The sequence below is a fragment of the Serpula lacrymans genome (genome assembly GCF_000218685.1).
Source record: "Serpula lacrymans var. lacrymans S7.9 unplaced genomic scaffold SERLAscaffold_9, whole genome shotgun sequence".
In the NCBI taxonomy this organism is placed as follows: Eukaryota; Fungi; Basidiomycota; class Agaricomycetes; order Boletales; family Serpulaceae; genus Serpula; species Serpula lacrymans.
Window position 1 is genome coordinate 1,784,911 of NW_006763298.1, and position 18,404 is coordinate 1,803,314.

Genomic DNA, 18,404 nt, shown 5'->3' on the forward strand with positions numbered 1-18,404 from the left:
TTGCATGTCACCGAATAAAAGGTATAAAACACAAAAAAAAAAAATACGCCCCCCGCCCCCACACGCTTTTTCAGCTAATTTGTTTCCTATGTTCGAACCTTCAGAGAATGCCATCTACGAAAAAATACAACTTTATAAACTCTTCGACAGCAGCTCTTCGTAGTCTATGGTCTCGCCTTCTCTGGGGGAGCCGGTGCCCCACCCACATAGTTGTTGTGGGAACTTGGCGCCTTCCTCCGTGATCAACCGAACATCACCCTCCTCCAAACTAAAATCAAGAACCAGTTGCGCCTTCTGCCTTTCATCTTTCGTCGTCGTCGTGATCGTCAAAAAGCCCTGTTGGTGCTGCCATTTGAGAAGAACCTGGCCAGGCGTCACCTTGTATTTCCCTGCCATCGAATCCAGGATCGGACGAAGGGGACCGTTCGCGCTGCGTCCAACCGGCGTGAGTGGGCCATAGGCTGCGATCCTGATATCATGCCCGCGGCAGCACTCGACCGTGTCATGCCTAAAACAAGAGGAATGCGTTTGTGGCCGCTGCAGCACGCGATCGACGGATACGAAAGCGGGGGACTCACTCGTAGTGGTACGGGTGCAGCTCGATCTGGTTCACTTCCGGCTTCTCCCTCGCGCATCTGAGCAAACGCTCCAGAGAGTTCGGACGGAAGTTGGAGACGCCGATATGGCGGGCGAGACCGTTGGCCTTGACGGCCTCCATGCTCGCCCACGCCTCCTCGAGGCTGAGACCGCCGATTTCCATAAACGGGGTGTGTATCAGGTATAGATCAACGTAACTGGAGGCCGGGATAGACGTTTCAGCTAATTGGACGAGAAGATGGTCATCATCCTGCTTACTCGAGTCCAAGCGCCTCCAAACTCTTACGAAGGGCCCCTTCGACATCCTTGTCTTTGATTCCCATCCAAGGGTGGACTTTGCTTGTGATAAATAGCTCGCTCCGAGGGATGTTGGGGAAAGCCTTGAGGGCACGTCCCAGCACGGGTTCCGTTGTGTAAACTTCTGATTCGTCAAAGTGACGATACCCGTTTTGTATGGCACGCTTGAGGACGTCTTCCAGAAACTCAGCGTCAAGGTATGATTCACTGGGACAATGGCGAAAGTTGAGTCATGCGGTTCTACTGCGAAGGAGGAGTAAGCGATACTTACTCGATAGGAGCAGCACCGAATCCTACGGCAGGGACTTTATCGCCGTTGGAAAAGGCAAACGTTGAAAGCGAAGACATTGCAACAACAAAATGGTTGAAAAACGGGCAGCAAACGATGATATACTTGAGTAGTTGATGATTATTGATTGCAACACTAGGCTCACACAGCTAACCCGAATAACCTGGACCTTTTAGCTTCGTTTATATGCGATGGTTAACCCGAGCAAGACATAGCCGATGTAAGTCGCAATTATCTTATCAAAGTCATGCCCAAGTTTACTTCGGATTCTTGTGATCTAATAACGCGAGTAAACTTAATATCGTCAGATGTATAGGTCAGGCCATGACCTAGATTCTTTTCATGAGTTGTATTGTTTTTGATCCCATTTACTAGTCACGTCAAACCAATCGTAACTCGTCCACATGATGCACCTCGATATTGGCAATCAACCACTGAGCTGCCTCGAAAAATTGTTTCGCGTAAATGGGCACAAGGTGAGAAAAGGCTGCATCATAGCACACTTCAATCTTCACGTCTTCTTCATCAATAATGGTCGTCCATGCAATTGCCACAGGTACATCAAAGCCCAGTGCACCATGTTGTAAAACTGTGCGTGTAGGCTCTTTGTATGTTCGTAGGTTCCATACGAAGTTGAAGAAAGGATTGAGGTCTCTGGTACTACAACGCTGAACTTCTTCAAAGTGGACCAGCGACCTGTCCATCAGCTCATCTTGTGCCATCTGGATACGACGAAGTAATTCAAGCACCGTGTCCTCGGGATGGAAATCGACACAGTCGACAAGGCAATTGACCAGCATACCACAAATCTGAGTGATGCCGTCAATAGGAGCATTGCGACAAAATTGTGCTTGCCCAAACGCAACCGAGTTCCGCTTTGTCTGATTACGCATGACCAAGGCGATTGCAGCTTTAAGCAAGGTAGAGGAATGAATACCAAATGCGCGGGAGATTTTCGCGAGGCCAGAGAGCCTTTCTTTACGTTCGAAGTGTGGACCGAGCACCGAAATAGTAGAGTACGCTGAGTCTTCATCACACGAAGGGAATGGAATGGCATCTAAGCTGGAAAGTCGGTTTGCGAGCCACTCCACTGAAGACGAGCGTGTCCATTCATTGATTGCGTAGTCGACAAAGTTGCGAAACGGTACTGGGTCGGGAAGTGAGTGGCCTAAGATGATGCTTTCAATCTCATCAAAAAGAATCTGCTGTCCCCAGCCATCAAGTGCACATTGATGGAAACAACAGAGTAATGTGAGTGGCTTGGTCTTTATGACATTAAAACGCCACCAATTTTCAGGCGGCGTAAAGGCATAACTGGCGGGATCTTCAAGTAAAGATCGAATGTCTGGAACATCCTCTGCAGTGTGCACCCTAATGATCTCGTCGCGGATCTTCTGAGAATATCGGAAAACTACTTGGTGAGAGTAGCATGAGAACGAAGTGGTGCGTAACACTCCCTGACGCGATATGACAATCTCAAGAGCGCGAATGAGAGTGTCAAAGTCGGTGTGCACCGTCCAGGATTCGTGTGCCATGCAAAAACCAGGCACAGGTTCCTCGAAAGGCATTCTTTGGGAGACCGCCGTCTCGAATATGTCCTCTACATCGTCTGCAGTAAGTCCACGTGCACATAAAACTTTATTCAAAGCGTTCTGGTCATATGGGACCTCACGGCGTGTACTTGCCCGTGTCGCCGTTGATACATCAGTTCTTTGTTTCTTCGCCGTTTCTTGTTCCAGGTAGCTTGCCAAGGCCGCCACGTTTGCGCATTTATGGACGGCTGCATACGAGAGGGCATCGAAATCGAATTCAACGCGAAGGGATGATAAAAGTTTTGGCGTGCGGAACGAGTGCAATCCGAGTTCAATTAGATCCGCGTGCAAAGGGACCTAAAAGCAAAATAAAGGGAAAAACACATGAGTCTAAAGTCTCGCAAAATGGCGCTATCAATCATCGGAGGTTGCGTACATTTAATGGGTCCATATCCAAAACTTCACCAACACACTTTTGAACGCGGGCCTCGCTTTCGTTTTCTGGTTGATATAACTCTGCCCCCCGAGCTTCAGCAGCGGCAAGATCTTTCCACGAGCTAGGCTCGGCGAGTAACTTTCGGTCTACCTTCCCGTTGCTTGTCAAAGGTAATGTGTCCACCACAATGAAGTGGTTAGGAATCATATACGATGATAACTTCTCCCGACAGCGAGCCCGTAACTTGGCGACAAGATCTTTTCCTTTCGTGGAAGGCGCCCGACACTCGACGGGAGAATTCGTAGTCAGATCATCTACATCGATAGCAGCAAAATTGGCCTTGAATTCTGATTGCGTATGGGAAAAGACTGCTGAAAAAGTACAATCAACCGCTGAAGCCTTCCAGCTGATGTCAACTTGGTACCCAAGACGGGCAGCTAGAGCAGAAATATCTTGAGGAGATAAAGCTCGAGTACACCATTCCGAACGAGTTGCGTCTTTAATCAGATCTGTAGCCGTCAAAGGTGGCACATCACTTAGCAGGAGCCGTAAAGCAGCCTCTTGGACAGCTACGAGCGCATTTGGGATGCCACGGATTGCAACGATTTCACTTTCACCAGAGGAGAGCATGTTGTCCAGGTCTGATGCGGTCGTGTAGCCAACCCAAGAAACAGAATTAAGCAGTATAGGAGCCTGAGGTCCGATATGAAGATAGACTTGTTGGCGGAATTGGCTCAATTCATTGCGAGTCATCATCATCTTGGGCAAGATTTCGACGTGTGAGATGCGACTCTCGCCCTTGTTGGCAAGGTCGAAAAAGAAGGAAGGGTTCACTTTGAGTTCGGTTTGTCGCGACTGCCATCGATCCAGTCGGTCCTGGATATCGGAGGTTAACAAATCAGGGGATGGATCACAATGAAGTATCCGAGCCAAGTCATGGTGTCTATCCAGACCCCAGCTTCGAAGATCGCCGATGAAGATACGACCACCATCTTGTACCCTAGCAATGCAGGATTGTAGGATTTGTTCAAGGTATTCACGTGAGGGGAAGTACTGTGTGACACTGTTGATGATGACCAGGCTGAAGCGTTGTTCAGCTGGAAGCAACTGCTCGAGTTCATCAGCCATTCCCCGGAAGACTTCTACTTTATCTCCTAGTCCACGACGATTGACCTGAGCTTTGACGAAGGCCACAGATGACTCTGACATATCGATGCCGACATACTCCTTGTACCGTGATTCGAGTGAAAATAAAATCATGCCTGTCCCGCAGCCGATCTCAAGAATAGAGTCCCCATCCTTCATCTGAATGCTCTTCACCGTGTCAGCGAGCCAGTCTTCCATGGCAGGGCGAGGTATCTGAACTCCATCGTACATACTAACCTTAAAAAAGGTAGAAAGCCGTGTCAGGGTTAAACATGAGTATAAGGCAGAAAACCTACCCAGCCAGTGAAATCGGCCCCAGTTAACGAGGGATCGATATTTTCCCAGTCATATTGTGACTGGAAAACATTCCATGCATCCTGCATGGTTCCAGCGTCCTTCCTGTCTTCATTTCCACTGTCTGCATCATTCTTCACAATGTATGCTATTATTGTATCATCCGCAACAACAACAGCAGATTGGTCTGCTCCCTCCATTCCAGTACATAAAACAGCCTCAACTTCACCAAGTTCAAGCCGTTGGCCGCGAATCTTGACCTGACTGTCGATACGGCCCACATATTCGAGCTGAGGCCCTTCACCTGACGATACAAATTTGCCCATATCGCCAGTGCGGTAGATGCGATAGCTAGACCCACATTCTTCGATATTGGCCACGGTGACTATCCAAAAAGGATAAGTGAGAATCTGTGCGTTTGTGATAATCGATAGACTTACTAAACTTCTCCGAAGAAGGGTGAGGTTCATCCAAATATCCTCGAGCAAGTCCTACTCCACTGATACATATTTCTCCAGGAGTGCCAAAGGGGACAGCACTAAGATTGTCATCCAAGAGAAAGACGCGCATATTCGGTATAGCACGCCCAACTGGAATCGACTTTCCAGCCGTGTCGTCGTACGGGGAAAGGTCTCGAGGCACTTCGAAATCGGTGGCGCCGATGGTGGTCTCCGCGGACCCATAGGCGTTCATTAACTTTGTATGGGGGGCATGACGGAAAAAATTCTTTGCACTCGCTATGCTGAGCCTTTCTCCCCCGATAAGGACATAGCTCAAAGTCCTACCAAGGGATGCTGCAACATCATCATCGTTCGCAAAGCGATGAAAGACAGCAGTAGGGAGGAAGGTTTTTCGGATATTCTTAGTAGAAAAGAAGTTCACAGTGGCTTCCGTATCTGCCAAGTGTGTTGTTAGGACACAGATCTCTGCTCCGTTAACTAGAGGATTCCATATTTCCAGAGAGGACACGTCAAAGGAAGGGGTGGCTGTCATAGCTACACGATCGCCGGGATGGATGTCCATGTAGCGACGATCGATAAGATTCAACATGCTACCCTATAGCAGGGATGTTAGCGTTATAGCAGGTAAGGCTAAGAAAATCACTTACATGCTCAATACAAACACCTTTTGGACGACCCGTGCTACCTGAAGTCCAGAAGACGGCAAGGAGAGTGTTGTCCCGCAGCTCAAAATCGGGTGGCTGGAGTCCCTGGCGGTCCAGTGCGTATCTTTGATTTATGAAAGGAGTGATATTGAATGTATCAGCACGGCCAAGAGATGAAATATGGTCCCCAGGAAGACCAGCAGCGACAAGGAGAAGGCTGGCATCGCACTGAGAGATTTGATCACTCAGTCTAGCTAGGGGTGCTGAAGGATCGAGGGGAGTGTAGGAGAACCCAGCCTTTACGACAGCGAGGACAGAAACTATGAGGAGAGTAGAACGGGGAATACAGATGGCGATAGGGCCTCGACGCTCGCGATTGAAAGGTTGCGCACGCGAGTGAATTTCACAAGCTAGACTATTGGACCATCGATCCAGTTCATGATAACTGAGGGTAAATGAATTGTCATGGACAGCAACGGCATCTGGATTAAGGAAAACATGGTGCTGAAAACGATGAATTAGGTCGTCTTTGAATGGCATCGCGTTACTATGAAGAGCGACGGGGAATCTGTATGTTTTGATATAGTTACTAGATCTTAATTCGAATGGATAATAGTAATGACTTGCCTGTTAATGCTTACTATTAACGATTCTTTCTAGGTAAGGAATCCTTGAAGGACCTGTTATTTTTCCACTTATACTATTATACGGACGCTATTCGATAGCAATACTCGCTTTCCTGAGTGCTTGAGGAACTTCTCGTCATTAGCTGTGCTGGTCCGAACAGAGTAAACTTATTTTTGGTAACCGAACAGGTACTATCGTCGCACTAACACTGCGAGGGGTAACATGACTGGCCCTTTCACTCGCTATCTTTCTCGGGTTAACCATGACTAAGTAACATATGCAGCAAGTACTCACATCAGTGTAACATCATCGTCCACTTCCCCAACTAGTAACACATTTTCTATCATGTCGCCGCCACTGTTCACGCTTCCCAGTGGTGACAAAATTCCGAGCGTGGCCTTTGGCACTGCACCTGTCGAGTAAGTCATCATAATTTGCACACAGCTCAACTGTTTTCGAAATGCACCTGCAACAGCGAACGCTACCTGACCCCAGAGTTTCTGGAAGATGTCCTCAAACGTGCAATCCAGAACGGGCACCGCCACTTTGATGAGGCGGAAATGTACACAACGGAACCAGTTTTAGGCTCAGCACTCAAGGCTTTCCCTGCCATATCTCGGAGCGAGCTATTCATTACGAGTAAAGTTCACCCTTGGATGGGAATTAAACACAAGGATGTAGAAGGTGCACTCCTTAACAGCTTGAAGGCACTCGGTCTGGAGTGAGTGTCTATTCGCTGTTGAGATCATCGCGGCTTTAATGTAACTTGGCTGAGGTTTCAGTTATATCGACTTGTATTTGATTCACATGCCGTTCTTAGATGTAGAGGGTCTCACCCTCGAGGAAACCTGGGCAAGTATGGAGTCTGTCAAGGCTAAAGGCCTCGTCCGTCACATTGGTGTCTCTAATTTCCGCCCAAGCACTCTTGAGCGCTTGCTCAAGTCTGCAGTAGAAAAGCCAGAAGTGAACCAGATCGAGCTTCATCCGTATCACTTTGAGTCAGTCTGCACTTGATGAATGAGCTACATTAGCTTACGTCTTTTGATTTAGGCATGATACGGTCGATTTTTGTCGCGAGCATAATATTTTAGTTGCAGCCTACAGCCCACTTGCGCCCCTTGGTCCCTGCAGCGACGGGCCTCTTGCTCCGATTCTTAACTCAATCGCAGACAAATACAACGTCACCCCAGGTCAGATTCTTCTGAAATGGCAACATCAGCAAGGCTTCTTGCCCGTCACATCGACTACAAGAGATGAACGGCAGAAAGCACTGCTAAATCTCGATTTCACCTTGGAAGAGTGCGATGTTAGGCTGATCACGGAAAAGGGTGCAACATGGCACGAGCAGTTATTTAGATGGGGCATGGGCACCCCGAGGGAAGGGGAAGATATTGAATACGACAAATTGATGGCGAAAAGTTTGTGACATTGTTCGCTTTCTATCCAGCTTTTATTTGTATATCGATCTTGAGTACAAGAGACAAGGTAAATATTACATATCTCGTCATAAAACATCATACTGTTGCTCTCCTTTTCTTTGAATCGGTGAAGATGGTGTAGGTGTAAAAACTACGCAGTTATAGTTGCAGCCCATCAAAGCTTTGAGCTTGAATATTAGACAAAAGCCAACGAGCTGCGGTAAAGAATTGATCAACATAACCAGGTATGCGATCAGAAAAGACGGGGTCATGATCGAGCTTGACTGTCACTTGTTCGCCCTCAACTATGGTAGCCCATTCAACACCTATATCGTTCTCTGCACCCGCTGGCCCTAGCTGCAGAGCCTTATATGGTGGTCTTCCATCTAAAGAAAAGAAGTTGTAACCAGACGTGGCAAGAGGCGTTAAATCTTTCTCGATCGCAGAAAACACTGCTCCGTAGTCGACCACAGAAATATCGGTTATCTTCTCTTGATTACTTTGAGTGCGACGCAGCAACCCGAGGACAGTATCATTTTGGAGGAAGTCAACACGATCAATTGCAACGCTGAATGTGGGAGCACACATGTCTGAGATCCCCTTGATTGGCAGACTTCGGCATGCTTCCACCTGTGGAATGAGCACCGTATCCATTTTCGTTTCATTCCGCTTTATCAACGCAAAAGCAATTTTGAAAAGCGTAGAAGGTTTGATACCGTATGTCTGAACAACTTGAGCCATGCCGGGGAACTGCTCTACCCGAAGAAAATTCGGGCCAAGGCATGAACTACTAGAGAACGTTGATTTCGTGTCGCAGCTTGGAAATCCAATGATATCCGCAGTGCGAAGTCGTTCTACATGCCAGGCAATGTCCTCGGAGTTGTGGCCATTCGCAATGACATATTCCACATAGTGTCGGAAAGGAATGGGTTCGGGAAGTTTTTCCCCTAATATCGTCTGGTCAATCTCTCGAAGCAGGCAATGTTTGCTCCATTCGTCCAAAATAGCATGATGTGCAATTATAAGTAAGGTAGGTGGATCTGTCCGGAAAAATTCGAACTTGATCAAATTGCCAGGTATAGCCAAAGCGTAGCGATCATCATCCTTGATTATATCCTCAAGAAATTGAGCTTCTTCAGCAGGATAAACATGCACCATTTCGTCCCGGAGTTTTTGTTGATAACGGAAGACGACTTGACGCTCCAGGTTGTCAAAGATAGTGGAGCGTAAGATAGTGTGTCGAGATATGATCACTTCCACGGCACGAACAAACGTGTTGATGTCAGTGTGCGCCGTCACAACTTGGTGCATCATATAACTGCGACGTGACGGAGCCATCAAAGGCATTTGCTGCACGAGCGTTGTTTCGTAAATGTCCTCCACGTCGTCTGTCGTCAGGCCACGACGTTCTAAAACTTCGTGCAAAGCGTCATGGCTATACTGAACTTGGCGCGAGGCTATTCCAGACGAATCTGGGACCCCAGGCGTGCTCGAGTGTAATTGAATCTGCTGCTCCAAGTAACCACTTAAAGCTTTTATATTCGGGCATTGGAATATAACTCTGAAGGGTAAATCTGGGATAGAAAACTGGTCGCGGAGTGCATCCAAGAGTGCCGGAGCGCGGAATGAATGCAGGCCTAATGCGACGAAGTCTGTTTGAAGAGGAATCTATTCCACACAAAATCAGAATATGTGAAGCCAGTTACGTTTATTGCAAATCACATACTTTGTCTGTGTCTTCTTTCAATACTCTAGCAATGCATGCCTGAACTTGAGCTTGAGTTTCGTTTTCAGGATAATGCGATTCCGACATAGAACTAGGAGTCTTGCTTTCCATCCACATCCTAGGTTCTGCTAGCATCCTCCGGTCAACTTTGCCATTTCCTGTAAGAGGTAAACTTTTTTGGATAATGATGCGATGAGGTACCATGTACGACGGAAGCCTCTCGCGACAACGATTGTGCAACCTTGTGATCAAATCACGTTCATGGGAAGTAGCCTTAGCAGAATTTGTCGGACAATTAGTGAGTGAGCTGTGAGTCGGGATGGTGCTAAAATCGCCTTTGACAAGGGATGAACCCCGGGAAAATACAGCTGCCATGGTCTGATCGACACCTAAGGACTTGAAACTGACATCCACTTGGTAGTTGTGGCGAGCACACAACGCGGCAAGACCGCATGGGGAAAGGGCGTTGGCATACTGATCCGAGGCCGTTACAGCAGCAATGAGTTCAGAAGCTTTAGCTGGTGCCTGAGATGAGGACATGAGTTGTAGAACTCCCTGTTCGAGGGCCACAAGAGAATTGGGAATGCCGTTCACTGCCAAGACAGCTTCCTCAGCACATAATGCTTCCTCCAACTTGGAAATATTTGTATACTTCATCCAATGCTTAGGCTTGGTCAAGATTGGCGTTTTCCCGATATGGAGAATAATTTGATAGCGGAACTGGCTCAGTTCATTACAAGTTGACATCATCTTGGGTAGAATTTCAACGTGTGAGATGCGACTGCCTGACTTCTCCTGAAGCTGGAAAAAGAACGATGGGTTGACTTTGAGTTCCAGCTGCCTAAGCTGCCAATGAGCGAGCCTGTCGCGAATTTCCGAGGTTGGCAACTCCGGAGATGGATCACAGTGTAGCACGCGAGCCAAGTCATGGTGTTTGTCCACTCCAAGATGACGAATATCACCTAAAAAGATACGGCCTCCTTCGTGGAGCTTATTGGCACAGATCCTAAGCACATTCTCCAAATAATCCGCCGAAGGGAAGTACTGCACAACGCTATTTAGAATAATCAAATTGAACCGCTTCTCGCTAGGGAGTAACTGGTCAAGTTCATCGGCCTTTCCTTGCAGGAGCGTAACCTTGTCCTGTAACCCGCGTTCAGTAAGCTGTGCTTGTACGTACGCGAGCACGGAGCCCAGCATGTCCATGGCATAATATTCCTGGCAACGTGACTCGAGCGAGAATAATATCATTCCCGTCCCACATCCAATTTCAAGCACAGAGTCATTCTGCTCGACCTGAATGCCTCGCAAAGTATCCGAGAGCCAGTCCTGCATCTCCATTCGGGGAATCGGCACGCCGTCGTACATACTGACCTGTAGTACATCGCGATGAGACAAAGGACAGTTTGCTTTAGGTGGAAACTCACCCAACCAGTAAAATCAGCTCCAACCAAAGCGGGGTTTATACTCTCAAAATGCTCAGCATAGAAAATCTCTCGTAACCTTACACTGTCCTCTGCCTGCTCAGATGGCTTTTGGGGATCTGCATCGTCCTTTTGGACCACATACGCTACGAGCTGGTCACTTTCAGTGACGACAACGGCAGCTTGATCTATGTTGTCGGATCCAGCGCACAACACCGCCTCTATTTCTCCTGGCTCCAGCCGCTGACCACGAATTTTGACTTGATTGTCATTTCGACCTATAAACTGTAGAAGATTTTCTCTTCCAGATTGCACAAACTTGCCAATATCATGAGTGCGATATAGTCGAATCGAAGAGCCATCTCCTTCAAGATCATTGACCATCACTACAAATTGAAGATTGAGTGAGAATGACAATGGGTTCAATATTTAGGTTTGAACTAAACATACCAAACTTATCAGATATAGATTGATCTTGTCCAAGGTAGCCTGCGGCAAGGCCAATACCACCAATACAAATTTCACCAGGAAGACCAGGATCCACTGGACGAAGATTTTCATCCAAAAGATATATGACAGTATTAGGAATACAACGACCGACTGGTATAGGCGTCGAGGAAGAATCGTCGTAATCAAAAGTGGCGGATGATAGCTCAAATGTTGTAGTACAAATAGTGGCTTCCGTGGGACCATATATGTTTACCAGTCTGGTATCAGGTGCATGGCGAAAAAAGCTTTTGACAGCAGCAGTTGCAAGTCTCTCCCCACCCACTATCAACAGGCGAAGTGTAGTGCTAAGGGAGGCAGTGTTGAATATGTCGCTTACGACGTGATGGAAAACTGCAGTAGGTAGGAAGACTTTGTTGATCGTCTTCTCTCTGAAAAATGACACAACAGCTTCACTGTCGGCCAAATGACCAGTAAAAACGAAGATTGTGCCACCGTGACAAAGGGTGTCCCAGATATCGAGCGAAGAAGCATCAAAAGAAGGATTATTGACCATAGCCACGCGATCTCCTGGCTGAATCTCCATGAGACAATTATTGACGAAATTAGTCATACCAGCCTAAGGTGAATTAGATCAGCTTTGCCTTGCCAAAAGAAACAGTGATGCCTCTTACATGCTGAAGCAGCACTCCTTTCGGGCGCCCTGTACTACCTGATGTAAAATAGATCACAAGTGTGCGATTCCGTGGGTCGAGACTGGATGGTGAGAGTTCGAGACGGTTGTACACACATGTGTTGTTGATGAATGGGACAATATTAAATGGAACAGCGCGCCCAAGAGACAGTTGACTGTCCGATACAGTAAGCAAAAGATTGGTGTCAGATTGTAGGACTTGATCTGTAAGCCTAGCAGATGGTGCGGAGGGGTCAAGAGGTAAATACGGGAGCCCGATTTTGACAACGGCGAGAACAGAGACGATCAAAAGCACCGAACGAGGCATATAGATCGCAATTGTACTGGAACCTCCAGTACCCTTCAGGCGAGAGCATATCTCATGACCAAGATTATTTGACCATCGTTCCAATTCTGAGTACGTAAGAGTAAAAGATTCGTCTTGAACAGCAGTTGCAGTGGGTTGAAGCTCCACTTGTCGACGAAAAAGCTCGATAAGATGTTGAGAGGACATGGCCCAATACGATAGCAGGCTAATGCTTCAAGATATTCCTGATTGTATTTATATGGCGCTGTATGTCAGATATCAATAAATAAACCGTATTAGCATACTCAAGCCGAACAGGAATAGAAATTAGGGCTACGATTGACCCGATTAGCAATATTATATTTTTTTAGCCATTTCATTACTCAATGCTTTACCTTCCGGAGATGAAGCCACCGAGATACATTTTAGGCGAATCTTCTGATTTCTGTATTCGAGAAACCATTCTTGAAGCGAATAATATCAGTACCAGTTGGTTCGATGTCACATGAAAAAATGGTAAAGGACAGAAAGTGTGTTCTATAATGTTCGTTACCCTGTGGGCATAACTCTATGTCAGATGAGTCATGTAATTGCAGATATAGGACCAACGATCTAAAAAAAGGGAAACGTATCTATATTCCATAAACCAATCTCGCGTTTTCTCTTGCCTGATGCATGATCTTAGTTGTATCCCAACTACCACCAGCGACGTTTGCAGCATATTCAGCCACCCAAGGGATCATTGCAGTATGGCAAAGTGGTAGTCGGCCTTTCACGGCTGAGAGTGAAGGATAAAGGTTTGATGGGATCATGAAGGGGGCATCTGTCTCCAATAGGATTCGAAGTGTATTGGGCTGTCCGGACATCTGTCGAACGAGGGCAGATGTATTGAGATTCGTTGAATAAGTGATAACCCCTGATCAAAATACGCTTTTGGTCAACTAGTCAAGATAGCTATCACAGACGACTTACCTGTCACACCGATATGAAGATTTGGAAAGTGTTCGAGTAACCTTTGGGCAAGCTCTGGCGAGTCTGTATAGCAGTGGACGTGTATCTTAGAAAAAAACTTGGTCAGCAGATTTGACCATGCATGTTCCATATTCCATTTACCTTATGGTCTCGAGGAACTTCTTGTTTCAAAATCCTCTCGGTATCTTCTTCAGCCTCTCTTGTATGAATTGTCAAAGGCTTTCCCAATTTAATGGCTTGTCGCAGTTGGCGAATCAATACAGTCTGCTGAATATCTCGAGGTGAATTATCATAGTGATAATCGAGACCAATCTCGCCCCATCCAACGCATCGCGGGTGGGTCATCGCCTCTAAGCTGATACTCTATAAGAAACCATACATAAGCAGAGGACGCGTACTCACATGGAGGCTTCTACTTCGTCGTTATATTCTTTGGCTTGGTGACTGCAAGACCGGTAAGGAAAAAGATCATGCATTGAGAGCCCTGGGCTACTCACGGGTGAACGCCTGGGGGTGATGAGAATACAGTTTTAAGTTAACAACGGGAAGCTTACCCATGACGAACCAATACTCAACCCCAGCCCATTTCACTTCTCTATCATGGGCAGTCAAGGCCGAATCTGCGAGCTCCTTCCAAGCAGCCTGCACTGGAGCCTCACACCATACGTCTATGATAGCCTCAATATTGCGACCACTGTATAATCCCTTCACGAAAGCAAAGACATCTTCATGCTTGGCAAACTTATATTTCTGTCGGTAAGCAGAGAATGTCGAGAGGAGATGGGTGTGGGTATCGACGATGGGAGTGATGGATGCTGGGGTAGCAGCAGCCTCGGTGTATGGGTGAAGTGGTAAGACAAGGTGCTCTTCACCTGGAACGCTATTCTTTTTATTCTTACCCATAGATCGAGACTTGGGATTATGGTAGTACTTAACCAGATAAGGATTTCTCAGATATGGCAGACGCCTGCCAAGTAAGGTTTGCGCGGTCGTTAGCATAACAGTTATTATCCGATAAGTACTATCGTTGGACAATAGGTGCAATTGGTCTGGGGAGAAGTTGAATAACTCACCAGTTGTTGAGCTTTAGACTGTCGGAACTTGACCAGTAGATATAATTTTTAGTTTTCTAGTTGCCTATGTAGAAAAATAAGCAAGAACTTGAAGCATTGGAGCAGCGGAACAAAACCGAAAAGACGACACATGTTTTGGAATGGTTCTGCAATTTCTGGTCACACTGGGTCACAACGGCACTCACAGACCAAATCAGGCGGAGCTTACCAGTCAAATTCCGCCAGGTCACCAAGTCCTGACGCTGGTGGTATGTGCGGTGCGTACCGAAGCGGAGCTAGCGGTCCTTGATTGATTATCTTGGTGTGTGATTGCCTGTTTCGGTCGCCTAGGCCCAAGTGCATATCTCTAACCGGTTGCATCCGGTGTCCAACGATAGTAGACCAAAATTTCTTGGAAAGACATTTACAGCTAATTGCAGAACGTTAGACATGTCAGCATAGAAATCGCATACAGGCGGACTTGAAAAATAGAAATCCCCGAAAGATCAGGAGACTGTATCTTAAGTCTGGTTAGCGTAGCTGTGGCGCCTCGTGGCTTCCTGTGGCGGGCAGACTCTGAGATTAGTCTTACGAGTCTAAAATAATTTACTTCCCGCTCATCCCGCTTCAACTCCGAGTGCACGTTTTTCATACCGGGATGTTTAACGATCTGCAATTAGCTGTAAACGGAGGCTTGGCGGAGCTACTGAGTTAGGCAATACCTCACCTCTTTTAAGCTCCGCGTCATCAAAAGCTGGTAGTGCCGCTTACCGGCATTTGTGCCGAATCCACTCTCCGCACACAAAGTCCGATTTCTGTACACATTTCTCGTAGATTTCTCGTAGAGGTCTATCGATATCTGATAATAGCTGGAACGTCAGCTTTTATTTAAATTCTGTGTTATGTATCGTAAACGCGTAAAGTACATCGTGAAATCGTGTTAAATGTCGACAGCGAATAGAGAGCAAAAGAAAAGAAAAAAACAGATATTTTCTATATCGTGACATTGGCAGAATGCAATGGATTAACAAAAGTGTCCGTATCAATGTAAGTGGCATCAGCTCAAAGTTTGTGGGTTCAATAACACCTGCACCTCTTTGATGCATTCAATTAGACGAATATGCACCTCCTTTGCATTCTCTAGTAATGGCTTAATATTCTCTGGGGTCATCGCAAGCTTGAAATCAGGAAGAAAATGGCGATCGTCCAGAGGTTGAGGGGGTGCAGAACGGACAGATCCCGACTTGACCGCTTTGTGGCTTTTAGAAGGAGGGGGGCTTTCCCGCGGCAAAGATATCCGATTTTTGGACTTTGACTTGGAACGTGATTCCCGATGAGCACTGTCGACATGTTCTTCTACATTTGATAACCTGGTTGAGCGCATTGGTCGAATAGAACGAGGAGAAGATTCACCCCAGAACGATGTTTGAGACGCGCTCGGTGCTCGTTTAGGAGTCACCGGACGGGCCTCTTGATTATGCTCATGAAGATACGGTGAGCGTCCTCGCTTCCCTTTAATAGTGGCAGAACCATCAATGCCCAGCGCCTTCGCTGCAGCATCAAGGTCAGACGCAGAATCGATGCGATCCCAATCTTCCTCCTCTGCCGCGCTGCTTCCACTACTGGCCACTCTAATTTCACTAGCATTGCTTATGGGCGTATCAGGCCCAGACGTCGGAACCTTGTTTTTCTGTCCTAGACGAAATATAGATGCTAGTGATGGGCGACGAGGAGAAGCCTTGTGAGTCAAAGATGAACCGTTGTAAGGGGAAGTTGGGGAGTGTTCTTTGGCAGAGCGCATAGAATCAGGTCCAGTGCTAGCCTTTGAACGCCTACGATTGGCAATGACATGAGCGTGGGGGTGATTGCTGCGACTACGGCTGTCGTGAGACGAGTTAGTACTAAGGGAGGAAGTAGAGGCTGGGATCGGGGGTTGATCAGAATGGCTTCGCTTCAACGACCTTAACATGTCGCGCAGCCCACTCATTCCCAACCTACCACTCCTACGCTTCTTGTTCCCGACAGAATCCTGAGTAGATTCTTCCGAGGGCAGGGTGACAGTACTGTTCATCGCATCACCCCACCGCCAGTGTCGGTTTACAGCACCCTCCTCAGGGATCAAGGAGGCATTCGCATAAGAATTGTCGACGTTATGAAGCATGTCCCTCAGCAAAACAAGTTGCCGTTGGCTGAGATCGTGCCGGCCAGTCGACGCCCTCCAAGCAAGATTTGGTTGAGTCGCAGTACTAGAACCAGACGCCGCAATAGGTTTTGCTTCTTCACCTGATAGCGTCACAGCGCGTTCGCGGCTTTTTCGACTATCAATCTGCATTTGTATTGCGGGAGCAGATACGCTACTGGAAGGAGGGGAAACGGGCGTCGGAGTACCTCCTCCCAACTCGATGAGCAGCTCTGCACATTCCCAGGGTACTCTATATTTGAGACTGATAGTGTAAAAAGCTGTAGCAAGTTGCTTGGGATTATGTTGGGGCCTTGGATTGGTATTGGAACGCGCACGAGAGCCAGGACGTGCTAGGTAAAAAATGGTAGGAGAAGCCGACCGAGAAGGTAGCTCGCTATCAAGGATGGCTTGAACCTCAGATACCAAGGCATAGTAAATCATTTGCAGTTCTTTAAGTTCTATAATATATAGCATAAGACGCGTTATCTGGAAATATGGGGACGTGGGGGGACTCACTTTCAACGCTGGCCGCAAACTCCCTTACCATACCAAGATCCCTTTTCAAACCTATCTGCGCCTGACTAATCCTAGCGGGAATTTTGAGATCGCCCAAGGAATTCCGTCGAGGTACTGAAATATTTGTTGTTGCAGTACTAGGCACATGAGTTGACCGTCCTAAAGAGGCAGACTGGGGCGATGAAGGAGCTTTTGAAGGGGAGTTACGATTAATATTCGATGAATTGCCTCGTGATGGCAGTGATGAAGGCATACTTGATGGAACAATCAAAGACTCGATACCGGCAGATATAGTGATCGGAGCTGAGTGCGCTGTTGTAATACCACCAACCACACGAGGCGGGGAAGGCGGTTGCAGCTCTATCGGTGGTAGCAACTGCTCCAAGGGGGTTTGCCTGCCTTGCGTCGGAATCGGGTTAGGTTGCGATGGAAGGTCTGGGTGAGGTGGCATTGGATCTATAGCAGAACTTTTGTTGCGCCTGTGTTTCTTAGAGGTGACCAAACTGATTCTGCGAACGCTTCCCATAAAACTCCGACTACCTTCCTGTGTAGGCTTCTCTGAACTCTCCACACTTCCCTCTGTTGAGTCAATCGCCTTGGATGATGATCGACCAATCGATGACCCATACGAGGTTTGCCTAAGGCTCCCAGACTTACTGTTAGGGACCTGCATCGAACTGGGTCGTCTGACAGCCGAAAATAATGACGGCTTTGAGATCTGCTCTACTTCTCCGCGGTCACCTTTCTCAAACGTCCTACTCTGCTTGCGCTTGATCACTTTGTGAGGCGAGTCTGGAGGGGTCATAGGCATCAACTGCATCTTGTCCAGACTCTGTTCGTGTCTCAATTCAGCTAGAGCCCTTGGTGGCGGTGATCCAGACCCAAGGCCGCCGCCAGGGCCCCGAAAAAACCAGTTAGGTTTGTTAGAGGCTGGAGTCTGAGCAAGAGAGCTCGTTGGACGGGGTGTTGCTTCCTCATCCTGGTTATAACGTTGTGCCATCACCTCAGATGGACCAGTACTAGCTCGCTTTTTACGCACACCCCACTTCTTCACTGATCCTATGCGAGATAACAGAGGAGTCTTATTTGATCCAGGAGACGTTGGATCAGAAGTAGTAGGCGGTGGGCTGGACGAACGTTCTGGGGTTGATGGCGGTATAGGACCAGTGGGTGGGTCGTAGTGCTCCTCTATGAGTTCGAATACATTGTTATCGAGATGTTGTGGGCGGGATTTCTTTCGCAATCTGCGCCTTTCTCTGTGTATAGGTGGGCTCGGGGGAAGCATCGCAAGAGAACCCCCGGAAAGCGTAGGTCTAAGGGCAAGGCGGGAAGTAGAGGTGTACCCTATCGAATTGCGCCCGCTT

General features: G+C 47.5%; 5 protein-coding genes across 5 annotated transcripts; 1 reads left to right on the plus strand and 4 right to left on the minus strand.

Moving 5' to 3' along the window:
- Nucleotides 1–54: 54 nt before the first annotated feature.
- On the minus strand, nucleotides 55–4,495 carry SERLADRAFT_362477 (uncharacterized protein; the record flags this gene model as incomplete). Its single annotated transcript, XM_007320431.1, has 4 exons — nucleotides 55–508; nucleotides 579–794; nucleotides 856–1,101; nucleotides 4,386–4,495. 4 exons carry the CDS (start codon nucleotides 4,493–4,495, stop codon nucleotides 133–135), a joined length of 948 nt encoding a protein of 315 aa, XP_007320493.1.
- Nucleotides 4,496–6,577: 2,082 nt separating this feature from the next.
- oxr3 (oxidoreductase) lies at nucleotides 6,578–7,846 on the plus strand (the record flags this gene model as incomplete). Its single annotated transcript, XM_007320432.1, has 4 exons — nucleotides 6,578–6,742; nucleotides 6,799–7,044; nucleotides 7,106–7,321; nucleotides 7,374–7,846. 4 exons carry the CDS (start codon nucleotides 6,669–6,671, stop codon nucleotides 7,747–7,749), a joined length of 912 nt encoding a protein of 303 aa, XP_007320494.1.
- A 54-nt stretch (nucleotides 7,847–7,900) lies between these two features.
- nps15 (putative nonribosomal peptide synthetase) lies at nucleotides 7,901–12,525 on the minus strand (the record flags this gene model as incomplete). The annotated part of the gene is made up of 6 exons (XM_007320433.1): nucleotides 7,901–9,409; nucleotides 9,468–10,841; nucleotides 10,895–11,277; nucleotides 11,342–11,957; nucleotides 12,013–12,050; nucleotides 12,129–12,525. The coding sequence occupies 6 exons, from the start codon at nucleotides 12,523–12,525 to the stop codon at nucleotides 7,901–7,903; spliced, it is 4,317 nt and encodes a 1,438-aa protein (XP_007320495.1).
- Nucleotides 12,526–12,950: 425 nt separating this feature from the next.
- Nucleotides 12,951–14,193, minus strand: SERLADRAFT_349889 (uncharacterized protein; the record flags this gene model as incomplete). Its single annotated transcript, XM_007320434.1, has 5 exons — nucleotides 12,951–13,234; nucleotides 13,291–13,375; nucleotides 13,432–13,645; nucleotides 13,693–13,734; nucleotides 13,817–14,193. The coding sequence occupies 5 exons, from the start codon at nucleotides 14,191–14,193 to the stop codon at nucleotides 12,951–12,953; spliced, it is 1,002 nt and encodes a 333-aa protein (XP_007320496.1).
- A 1,196-nt stretch (nucleotides 14,194–15,389) lies between these two features.
- Nucleotides 15,390–16,605, minus strand: SERLADRAFT_472152 (uncharacterized protein; the record flags this gene model as incomplete). Its single annotated transcript, XM_007320435.1, has 2 exons — nucleotides 15,390–15,698; nucleotides 15,756–16,605. The coding sequence occupies 2 exons, from the start codon at nucleotides 16,501–16,503 to the stop codon at nucleotides 15,400–15,402; spliced, it is 1,047 nt and encodes a 348-aa protein (XP_007320497.1).
- Between the last annotated feature and the right edge of the window lie 1,799 nt (nucleotides 16,606–18,404).